Genomic DNA, 12,185 nt, shown 5'->3' with positions numbered 1-12,185 from the left:
GCACAGCGAGAGGCAGTCCTTGCCCTGAATAGTCACTATTCTGAGGATAGGAACAGGGAGAGAGAAGTGGGCCAGTAAACGCTTGGTCCCAGATCAAACACAGCCATGCAAGTACATAGGAAAAACTGCTACTTTATGGTTAAATTTGCTGTGATTTGACATATGTGGAGGGCATCACTGCAGGTGCTGCGTGGAAGAGACAAGGAGGCTTCATTTCTAGAGGAGAGTGTCTCTCAAAGCAAGGGTTGACCTTGCTGCAGCTTTGGGACATGGGGGAGATGCTTTCTAGACACGTGTGTTCAGCACCCCACTCACTGCTGTTTCAGGCGCTTCAGGCACTCACCCTCCTTTAAAGGGTTACCTCCCATGGTCAAAACACATCCTAAAATTGCAGAAGTAAAACCAGAGATGCAACAGCTAGGTGACACTTAAATAGCATCTTGCAGGGTCTTTTCACCCATGTGGATATTCTGTGTCTCCACGGATCAATGTGAGTGTTCGAAGCCTTCAGATTTTTTACCCCACTCAAGCCTTAGAAGTGAGTGATGGAGGGAAGGCTGCTGCCCCCAAGGAGGGCTCTGACACCTTCCGTGCCTGTGAGTTAACAATGTTTTGGGAGTCGGCAATAGAGTATTGGCCTGAGGATTCCTTGCTGCTATTCCTGGCTGTGGGAGCAGAAATCGGCCTTGTGGATAGCTAGCACAGATAATTAGAACAGCATTTAGTTTGGCTTGTCCTTGGAGGCAGGAGCTCTAGATGTAAAATCCTCCACTGCTGGGGAATGATGAAATTTTATGCATGCTGAGGTCACTAGAGGGGGACACAGGGTCAGTCCAGGGTAATTTGGGTTACTCAGCACTTTGTGTTTCCACATGTCCTAGGAAGACAATACAGCTCCAGAGCTGAGATTTCTATTTTGGAGGTTCAACTTGTGTTCCTGTTAAACACGTGAATGGGCAAGAATTTCCCCTCGAGTATGTGCCCTCAGTTAATTACAAGAGCTGTAAACGGCATAGACACATTGGTAGCAATGGGAGAACTATCTAGCTGGGACGGTAACTGTGGTGTTTTACAGCCAAGTCCTTATTTTCCAGAATTGCAGGGCTTGCACTCCCTCAGCCAGCTAGGTTGAGTTACCAGCCAGGCTTTTCAGGTTTAGTGTTTGCGCTGTGGCTATCTGATCAAGCTTGCCTTTGAACAGGGCAAGCACCTGCAGCAGAGGAAGGCATGGGACATCCCAGCTGATTCAGGAGTGTAAGAAGTGTCATGACTTGGTCACGTTTTATGCTGAGTTAACTGGAGACACAGGCTGGAGTTCTGCTGAATGGCCCTCAGAATGTGGTGGGGTGGGGTGGAAGTGGTTGCAGATATAATCAGAGAGGTCCCAGATATCCCAGAGGCAGTGAGCAGAGTCAGAAGATGCTCTTCCCACATCTCAACTGCTACTGCCAGGGAAACCTTACCACTGCCGTCAGGTATTAGGGAAGGGGAGTAGGTTTCCAGTTTTCATTTTGTCCTTAAAAGGTGCCCTAGTGCTCAGACGTGCCATGTTTTGTGCAGGAAAAGCTCTGGGTTGATGGGTCTGATGCACCACGGAGACATTCAGTGCTGCAAAGCAGTGACATGCCGTTCTAATATTGCCTAATAAACTGCTGCATTGTCTTCTCCCTCCCCCCTTTAAAAAATGGCATCAAAATTGCATGTTAAGCGGAGAGTGAGCTTCCCTTAAAGCAGCCTGTAGCCATCAGTAATATTTATTTTCTCTATTTGTTTTAAGCCTGTGAAGACTGTGGTTTCCTCCATACTGTCCTGATGGAGCCCTGACCAGCAAGCGTGCAATGCCCCTAGCCCTAATGTGCCATTAATGATAGGTTAATGTACAGTATAATGTTTTTTGGACTATGGGTTCATTACACTTCTGAGTGCAAGGTCCTTCTGCAGAGCGCCCAAGGTCCCATTGCATTATATCATGCAATAAAAATACCCTTTTCATATCACACGCTAATAAACTGTATTTGAAATGCCGTCTAAGGGCACTGCTATTGTCTTGATAGTCTGTGTCTGGGAGGGAGGGAGAAAAGGAGGGCAGCAACCCAGGAGCTCAGTGCTGCTTTTGCTGCCACCAAAGCAGTAGAAGATGCCGAGGTGGTGCTGTGGGGGCAACCTGGCTTTGATCCTGGCAGCAAGCGCAGCCTCTCAGCCTGCCTGTGGCGTGGGCAGGAAAGCCACGGTGCTGCTCATCTCCTGTGCATCTACTGCTCGGGCCCCAGCCACCCTTAAGATCAAGGGGATGCAGGATGGTGTTCCCAGGTTCCTCCCCTTAACCTTTGTGTCCTCCTCTCCACGCTGGCTCATGTGCCCCTGGACACTTCCTACCAGGGTGGTGCAGTGAGCAAGCGCTGACCCTGGTACATCCTCCAGGATTGCTCCGAGCAGGTCATGCTGTGCTCCCTAATTAATCTCTCACTGCCCCAGTGAAAAAAGTATAAGGAGATGGTGATATGGGTTAGATCTGTATGCACTGTCAAAAAAGAGCAATATAATGGAGTACTATTTGGGATTAAGGTTCCTCTCTGTGTCCTCCCTGTCCCCCTCTGCCTCAGGAAACACCACCCTGTCATTTTTGCAGATTTACAAGGAGATTGGTGACTGACCGGTATTTCAGGCTGGGAACATACTTTGTCACCATCTTGGGTAAGGTTGGTAGCTGCCTATTTCATGGACCCTTTAGACCAGTCTCACAATAAACAATCACTTGTTTTGTGCCTGGAAAGTCCTCTGAAATCACAGAAGCATTGCTTAAGGGATGTTATTTTTTGTCTGCCTGTCTTCTGGATGTGTTTAGGAGCCTCAGCATTGGTCTAAACCTCCTTGGTGCTGTTCAAACACAAGCATTTTATAGTCTGTGGCAGAGGAACCCATTTATGGGAGAGACCCTTGTGAAGCTTTGATCTTCCCTGGAGTTGTGCATGAGAGGCAGTGTAAACTGTAATGTATGCATTAGACTAAATAGCTGAAAGGATTCGTGTAGCCCAGATTTGGGGCTGAGGGTGATGCGCAGGGCTTACATTAGGACTGTGTCCCAGGGGGAATTCCATCTCCCCTGGAGAGTTCACCCTCGCTCCTACCTGCAGTGCCGGGCGGCAGATCGGGAGCAGAGCTGTGTGTTGGCATGTGGTGCTGGAAAAGGCCCATGGGTCTCCAGTCCTGCCAAGAATGAGATCCGAAGTCTGTTGCAATAAGCTCTGGGTGGGTTATTATCAGAAACGAAGATTTCTCAGGCTGTAGGAGAAGGCCACAAAAGCAAATTGCTGAATTTTAAGGGTAGGTAAAATTATAGAACTTTTACCCTTGAATAATGGCAATTTAATTGACTGGGCTAAATGATTGATGGTTTGTGAGCAATGAGTTTGAATTACCAGGGCTGTGTGTTCAGGGGGGCACTGCCCTTTTAATTTCATGTCAGATATTTAAATCATTTACATCACCCTCTGCGAGGTGCTCCCCTTTGAAAGAGTTAACCTGTCTGGTGGGACACTGCAACTTGAGAAATGTACCCTTTATCAAGAGAACAAGATGAGACAAGTTCATTTAAAAAGCCTGGTTTGTCATTGTTTATCTAATTTTCGGAGTTGACACACAAAATTAGGCTGGCTGACACTCACTCTGGGGCTATCCCTGGCCCCGTCCTGCCTGACCTTTTCGGCTCCAAGCTGCCGTGCTCTCACCAGCAGCCACTTCCCCTCAGAATGTGCATCCTACTGAGCCGAACCCCTGGCCGGGGTAAGGCAGGCTGGTACGAGGAAGCAGTTTGGTGGTGGCTTTTCAGTGTCTTTTCTGCTGCTTGAGTCTGGATGTACTGACTGCCAGGTTTTTTTAAGGCCAAACTGGCAAGGGAGTGATTAGTGTTTTGTAGTGAATGTGTGTAGAAGTCTGAGCAAATATGAAATGCAAGGAGGTGGGATCAGCTCAGCCCTGGGGACAACCACGATACTTTTGGGCTCTCATGAGCATCTTTCCCCAGTGTTGTGCTTCCCTCCGTGATTACTCCTGTCAGTGTTGCAGTGAGCTCTTGCATGTTACTGACGCTCAAATGTTGGCTGAACCATCACTGGTGTGGCGTGAAGTCTCCATTATGGTGATTTTACTACAGAGGCTTTAATATCAGTCTCTTATTTGCCAGTTTACAGTGGATGGAAGTGCTGTGCTGTGCTCTCTGCTGACGTTAGCGTGCTGTTGGAGCGGGGGAGCCAGGTACAGCTCAGCACCCCAACTCTGCTGCTGCCCAGGGGGATGCAAGTGCCAGACTGGTCTGTGCTGGAACCCACATCAAAAAAATGGATGGGTAGATGCTGCAAAAAAGGTGTGCACGTCACACCAAACAGAGAGGGTAATCTCACCAGGGCAGTGCAAAAGCAGCTGCTGCAACACAAAACACAGTTCAAGCTTCCACAGGTTTAACTTTTTTCAGTGTTACCTTGCAAAGCAAAATAAATCAATATGGGAATTTTTAAGTACAGCAGGTTGGTTGTGTTTGTTTTAGAACATATTGCTCACTGTTGAAGTCAGGGCTGGGACTTTGGTTTGTGGCTGAGACACTCAGTGACCAGAATTTATTAATAGTGTCCAAGCTGCTGTGACAGTATTTTTTTTTTTTTTTGGAGATGACATTTTATCCCAGCCCCATCCTGCAGCCTGGGCATGCACTAGACCTGGAATGGTGCAGCTGCATTTCTCCTTTAGCAGTTTTGATTTTTACCTGGGTTTTTTCCCCTTGTTCCTTCCTTCCTTGCCTGTCTAATCTTCCTGCCCATTCTCTCCACTCTCCTTTCCAAAGATCTCTCCAGTTTAAGTCCCTCGTTTCTGATGTGTATGTGTTTTGACCTGCAGGAGTTAATGGTTGCAGTACTCTGGATGTCTGAAAAGGGGGGAATGGGGGATTAGATGCTGAATAGTGGCAAGAACCTCAGAGTGACTATGTGAAGAAGTTGCCAAGAGCAGAGGAGACCGCTGCTGATGCAACCACAGTGGCTGGAGACTTTGGAGGAAATCTTAAATGTTTTCTAAGATGTTTCTGGATGCTAAGCCAACCTCAGGTCCCTCTTATGGAGTTTGTACTGCATTTTCACTTTTTATGTTGCTGTAAACAGGCCAAGGGCAGGTTTGATGGACTCATGCATTGTCCACAATTATATATTGATCTTTGAAGTGTGTTTTTCTTGCAGTTGCAGGCATGACTGCAGCAGGCGAGATGCTGCTGAGCGTGGTGTGGTCTAGCGAGTTCAGGTATTAGAGGCAGTGAAGTGGTTTTGGAACAGACTTCAGCACAGGCCATCCATGGACATTGTACGTTCTTGGGCCATTTGTGACCTGGCTTTCGGTGTCTCGCCTGAACATGCCATGGGCTGTCCACCAAGATTTGCAAAGAACAAAGACAAGTCCCACTGACACTGTAGTCTCAGCTTCAGTGGAAATCTTTGTTCTCCCATTCCCTATTTAAAAGCAAAGAAAAAAAACCCAAAATAAATCAAAATGGAAAAACACCAGATTCTGAAAAACAGCCTCTAGTAAAAGCATCCCTTCAGCCTGAGAAAAATCCCTACTAGAGCAGTGTAGTCTAAAAACACAGGAAATCTAAAGAGTAGTTTCAAGTTAAGCTTATTCCTAGGGAGAAGAGTGAGTGTGTAAAACCCCAGGCTTCAGTGAAATGACCTCACAAAACAAAGCAAATAGGGTAAACAGCATGGCTAGCTGACGTTTTCAACCTTGCGTAGCCTGCAGTTTCCCTTTGCGTGTTGTGAGTAGCTTAAATGCAAGGATATACTGGGTGTGAGATGTTTTCCTCTGCGGGGAGCCTCTCCATCGTAAAGGAGATTCATGGGAGAAGCGGACTGGCTTTAATAGCTGTTTTTTAATTGCCCCAATGCATCTGCTCTTCCTTGTCTGTGGGTTCTTGATTGTTTTTCCCTAGTTCTCACTAGCGTCCTTGACTGTTGTTTTGTTTAAGAAGTAAAACAGCTACTACTAGCTTATGTTGCTTATAATAAGCATTTACCTTACTTTTGCATATTTGCACCCAAAAGTACCAAAGCGCTGGGCAAAATATGCTTGCACTGATTCTCACAGCACTCTCGTGAGAGAGCAGAGTCATTTATTCCCTTTTTAACCATGAGGCTGAGGGAGATTAAGCTGCTTTGTGAAGGTTATGCTGGAAAGTATGTGGCAGCTTGGGAATAAATGCCAAGACTCCTGTCTCTGGGTTCCTGAATGTGCTCTCTCCTGAATTGTTTTCCTAGGTAGGAACCAAGTAAAACCAGGAATATTTCACATTGAATTTGTTTAGTAAGTGAAACCCAAATATACGTGGGATGTCTGGAGTGGGAAATTAAAAAAAAAAAAAAGAGGGTGCTGTCTGTCTTTAGCGTTGTTCCCGATGTTAGACATTCGAGACCAAAGCTAAAAATTTTTAGTAGCCAGGTGTTGGAAGGAGAAAGACGTTGCCCATATGTTTAGTGCCACAAGCATCTGTGTACTTCAATGCATCATTTTAAGATCATCCATCTTCTCTTTGGTAGCAATGAACTGTCTGCTGCCATCCTCGGAGCTCTCAAATGGACTCTGGTATGTTGTTCTTCCTTGGTGGACCATTTTCCAAGCAGTGACTGAGTGTGAGCACACAGGCAGCTGCCTGGCTGGGAAATTCAGAGCGCTCTGACAAATTTAAAGTTACTGTCTACAGCTAAGAATGGCTGAAAGGAAGCAATTTGCTTCAAAAAACTGAATATTGGGGGAAAACATCTATTTCTGTAGCAGTTACAAAGAGCAAACTCAGAAAGGTCGATTACAATGGCAGGTAGCAGCTGCCCACAATTTCAAAGGCCTGGAGATAAAATTAAGGGCTTGTAGCTTGAGCCTGGTGGGAAACACTGACAAATCTGAGAAGGGGAAGGCAAGTTCTTTGCACTGACTTTGCTCTGGAAACCTGTAATCACACGAGAGTTGCACTGAAGCCTCCATTTTGTAGGAGTTGGGTTTGTATCTGCAGATTTCAGCATCTCTGGTTGTTTTCTGGGATGTGCGTATCCACACGTATGTGGGATTTCACACAAAAGGAATTTTACATAGAAAAGCTCACGAGCTCATCAGCAACTGTGCCATTTCTGTTGTAGCTTCACCCTAGTCACTGCAATGTCTTTTAGATTCTGGCATGTTGTTTGGGGTTTTTTTTCCCCATTTCAAATTTGAGTTCTAGACTGAGCAGGCTGAAGCTTTCCTTGGGGTGAAAAAGCAGGGCAGCCATCGGGTTGCAGAGCACATGTAAGGCGTTCCCAAAAGCTGTGCTTTGTGTGCACCCCATAAATAAAAAAATCCAAGCAGGAGTAGAGGCCACCAGCCTGACCTGTTGATGCCGATACTGGTGAGGAAACCCATGAGTGCAGCTTCTCCCTGCCCAGGCTGAAATACCAACTGTTGCTGCGACAGATGTGGCAGGACAATGAATGAACCTGGGGAGGAAACACGTGTGAGGTGTTAGTCCTCGCAGGAGCAGATCATAACAGACCTCTCTGCATCACAGGGTCTTGCTCTCGCAGTTCATCTGCTGCTGGAATTATTCATATACTCACTGGTCATCGGCAGTGAGGTTTGCTGGGAGGTGACTGGGGTATAGTTGTTTAAATTATCCGCTCTCCACCAAGGTCTGGGTGTTCTCGTAGGGTGGTTCACAGCATAAACCTGTGCAGTCTCTGATGAATGGATGGAGAAAAGTTTGATTTAAGTAGTTCCAAAGTAAGATCTGTTCATAGCTGAGAGATTAAGCCACTGAATGTCCTGCCTGGTGCAGCTGTGTCTCCTCCCACCTCCCAGCTCTTTATTAGCTTAGAGGCAAACTTGCTTCTCCTTTTTTCCCCACTTTTGGGGTCTCTCCTTCACCTTTTTCTAACCATATCCTCTCATCTTATTACACCTCTTGTCTCAAGTCTGTGGGCTGTGCCACCTCAACTCTCACTAGTTTAATTGTGGAAATTAGTATTTTGAGATGAAGGGAGGTGAGAACTGGTTCCCAACAACTATTGGTGAGTTCATCTTTACATGTTTATTAGCTTTGTCTTGCCTCTTACTGTGGTGTTCCTCTATCTACATGAAGAAGGACCCACAACTGCAGTTTTCTCCACCAGGAGAGTGCAGCAGAGATTGCAGTGTGAGCAGAAAAAAAGACCAAGTAACATACTAGTTCCATGGGCTACAGGGGCTGGTCGCTGCCTGTCTGGGAACCTACTGGCACAGAGATTGCTGTGTGCTGGTTTTCTTTTCCGAGCTTAAAATGCAAGCTCAGAGCTGATCCAAGACCACTGCTGATCCAGTACTGTCTTTCTGGCCACTGGACCAGGACCCTTTTCGAGCTGAGGTGTTGGGTGCCAGGAAGTTGCTGAGATGGAAGCACCATTTGGGCAATAAAACACTTGAGACATTTGTAGCTCTTCATGGCATAGCCTATGTGTCATGTTCTCCTCGTGGTGGACCTCTTCCTCAACTAAGTCACTCCACCAGAGTATTCCTTCTGTCTTTCCTCTATGAGGTTAACTGGGAAATCAAACTGAGCTCTCCACGTCTCAGATGTCTCCCTAGAAAGTTATAGCTGAGATTTCCAGCCATCCCAAAGAGTTGAAGCAACAGCATCTTGCCCTTTCTCCATAATTCTTGTAGATAATGGCATATTTTATTCCTGTGGCTCCTGCATTTGCTGGCCCTGGCCCACAGAGTGTTTTATTGCTTGGAGCTGATGCCGTGAGGATTTATTGTGCTCTATTTAGCCCGACGCTGCTTCATTGCTCCGCTCGGTGCCATCCTAACCCAGCCAACGACCAGGCTTCCTGGGCCCCACGTCAGACCCGTGCTTGCTCTCCATGTGCCGATTGCCGCCGTCCACCGCTGCGGCTGGCGTCGGGCTGCGCGCGCCGGCAGTTCCCACATGTACGTCACCCTCCCAGAGGCTCCCCAGCAGATCTACTCTGATTTCCTTTCAGGCATTGTTTGCAAGAGCCATGAAGTTTAGTGTTGCAAAAACTGAGCTGCTTTTGAGTGATTTGGAGTAGAGGTTTTCATCATCTGTGATGGTTTCTCCTGGCGATTGCTTTCTTTCAGTCATTTATGTAATTGCGGTACTCGGTTTCCTGTGGATTTTTATACTTCATTTGAGATTCATCTGAAGATGGCATGTTCCCATCTCTAGGAATGTGGCCAGATTGAGACATGAACTGCCTAAACTGGCTGCTGAAATTGCAGGCCATATTTCTGTTTCATCCTGAGATGCTGTTCTGATTTTTTGAGGTGTCTAAGACACAGTCTTCCAGTGCCTGCAGTAGCCATCTAATTCACGACCGGGAATATTTTACAGTTAGCCCTCTTCCCATCATACTTAATTCCCACAGTAGCTTCTCATGAAGACCTGTTTCAGTTACACTTGGGTGATATTTTCATTTCTGTTTCAACCGATCACTCCAAATGACGTGTACTAGCATGTACGTGCATGAACAAATCTCTCTCCTTACGGATGCTGTGAGTGCTGCAGAGCCTGGCGCCTGGTCCTGCAGGCACAGAGCTCAGCGACCAAGGAACAAATGGAATTTAACACTTGCAGGGATATTGGTTTTTTCCTAGGTAATTCGTAGAAGCGTCCATTTAAGGGATGCCTGCTCACAGGATAAGGCATAAGGTTTCCACTGATAAAAGTCAAGGACACAAATGTAAGTGAAGGTGCCATGGTACAGCTGTGTGGCAGGATTCAGCCCCTGCCCCATGAACAAAGTAGTTCAGGTAAAGGGGGCTACTAAAGAGAGAAACTTTACAATTAAGAGATCACAGACCTTTTGTAGCAGGCTAGTAGATTAGTGGTTCTGTCAGGATACCCTTTTACTAACACATCATTTAGAAGTTGAACAGCCTGGCAAGCCATCCTAGAAAGGAGCTGGCTCAAAGCATGATGAGATAATTGAACATAAAAAAAACCAAAAAATCAGTGTTTTCAAGGAGTGCTAGGCTAAGGCCTCAGTAGAGTCTGGGTTCCCCCAGTCCTCCCTTCTCTATATGAACACGTGGATAACATGGATCCAAGATGAAGTTCACTGGTTCAAATCACTGGTTTATTCCATTTTTATAGCTGTAACTACAGGATGCGCCAATATATTTTTTCAAAAAAAAAAATTAAATATCCAACCTTTTTGGGTTTCAACTGGAAGGGTTGTGTTTATCTTGGCTAACAATGCCTTATCCTGCTTTCCAGGGCCACCCATTCATCGTGCAGTACAACGATGGGAACGCAGAAGTCGTGTCCATGTGGGTGTGCAGGATGCTGGAGGAACGGCGATCAACCCAAGGACCGCAGTGATCTGGGCCGGCTCGCAGCACCACGCCAGGCAGCAGCTCACCCTGGACTAGCAGCACCAGCCCTGCGCTTCGGACTCTCAGTCTCTCTGGATCATATTTTGCTAAAAATATTTTTTAGAAGCACCAACAAAATCTTTCAGGATATTTGTTGCTGTCTTTCCCTCACCACCACATTAAGGATTTTTCTTCCCACATTTCTTTTGTTGCTGAGCAATTTAATGTCCTCAGATTATCTTCAGTTAAACTGTACACAGCCTTAAAGCAAGTATTTTATATCTATATTTTTTGTTATTGAATGTATTGTATATTTCCTGGCTCCAGAGTATTTTTTAACTGTTAGTCTTTTGCTATTGTACAAATGACCCACTGAGTGTTCAGAGGATCTCGTAAGGAGTTGTTGGCTGTCTGTGACTGCAGACATCCACAAAATGCTGGTTTTAAATGTAAACTGAAAGCAAGCAAGCAAGCAAAAAATTACCTAGACTTGCTCATCCTGTGAGGAGGTGAGGGCTTGCCCCTCCAGAGTTAAAAGCAGGGCAGGTAGGTGGGCATCGCACTACCAAATCACCGGCGGTGCCTCTCTCTGCTCCGGGTGCTGTGGCTTGGGTTTGCCAAGCAGGAACGACATGATCCATAAATGCAGGAAGGTTTTGCTGAGGTGGAAGGAGGTGAGGTGAAAGAAGACAGTGCTCTGCTAAAGCAAGGGGTGCTGCTGGGTGAGCACCAGCCACAGCTTGGTGGCCCCAGAGCCACGCGAGATGGACTACTGGCCTCTGGCCACAAAGGGAGAGCAGCCCCGAGCGCGGGGCTTTGCAGACAGCAGCGGCACAGAGGGTGTGAAGCTCTGCCTGTGCCCACAAGGGAGCTGAGGGCCATGACAGTCTGGGGGGTGGCATGAGAGACTGCGCAGAGGGGCCCAAGCCGTGCTGTGCCACTTGCCCTCATGGCCAGAGACAGACTGCAGGGTTTTAGTTATTACCATGGCTCACTTGGAAGCGTCTTACCTTTCTCAGCTCTACCTTGATCACTTAAACCGTTGGAGTCACTGCATGGTAGGTGCCACTGGGTCAAGCAAAGGCTCCCAGGTTTGCTGTTACCATAAAGGAAAGAAGAGCAATTGCAGCATCTCTGGTGTGTGTTTCTTACTCCTGCAATTCCTGTGTATGTTTCCACAAGAGACTGACACAGATTTAATCAGTCCTTGTGTTAAGACACTTATTAAAAAAAAAAAAAAAAAAAAACACACAGAAGAGAGGATGGTGAAAGGCAGGATTGGTGTGTGTGACTTGGGTGGGGGAGGAGGTTGGGGCTTTTGTCTGCTTGTCTTTGCATTAGAAATAAACTTTTGCTAAAAAAAATGCTCAGGTAGTTTATTATATACCAGCAGCTTAAAAAAAACCCCAACAATTCAGTGAAAAATTCCTCCTCAACCACTTCAAATCCTAAATGTTACTCTGGAAGCAGCTTGGAAAAGACTTTGTTTCCTTCCTTGGAGGGATCGTTTGTCTTCTTTTGAAGTATAGAGGTTGCAGGCATGAACTTATAGACTAAAGTTTGTCTTAATTGCTCTGATGTCACAACCTCCCTGGCAGATAACAGTACAATGAATGAGTCAACAGCCCCCATACCTCCAGGTCCTTTTTCTAAAGTGAGACAAATTTCTTCCCTGTGAGCCAACCAGACTATAGGCAGCTCTTCCATTTATTTATCTCTAACAGTTTGCATTAGCTTTCTCTGGATAAAAAGTCTCTCCCTTGGATTAAGTTAAAAAGTCAGTAAAACCAAGGCTTTTCCTCGTG

General features: G+C 46.4%; 1 protein-coding gene across 1 annotated transcript in view; it reads left to right on the top strand.

The window, feature by feature from the left end:
• The window catches only part of MAP2K5 (mitogen-activated protein kinase kinase 5), a 139,549-nt gene extending 127,929 nt beyond the window's left edge, over positions 1–11,620 (top strand). The window contains exon 22 of the mRNA XM_026855965.1: positions 10,283–11,620. Within this exon, the coding sequence (XP_026711766.1) occupies positions 10,283–10,387 (105 nt within the window). The 3' untranslated portion in view covers positions 10,388–11,620. The remainder of the gene's footprint in view (positions 1–10,282) is intronic.
• Positions 11,621–12,185: the final 565 nt, after the last annotated feature.

This window comes from Athene cunicularia, assembly GCF_003259725.1.
Source record: "Athene cunicularia isolate RWA chromosome 10 unlocalized genomic scaffold, athCun1 chr10_part1, whole genome shotgun sequence".
In the NCBI taxonomy this organism is placed as follows: Eukaryota; Metazoa; Chordata; class Aves; order Strigiformes; family Strigidae; genus Athene; species Athene cunicularia.
Note: the sequence above shows the minus strand (reverse complement) of the source record. Positions and strands in the feature narration are given on the sequence as shown.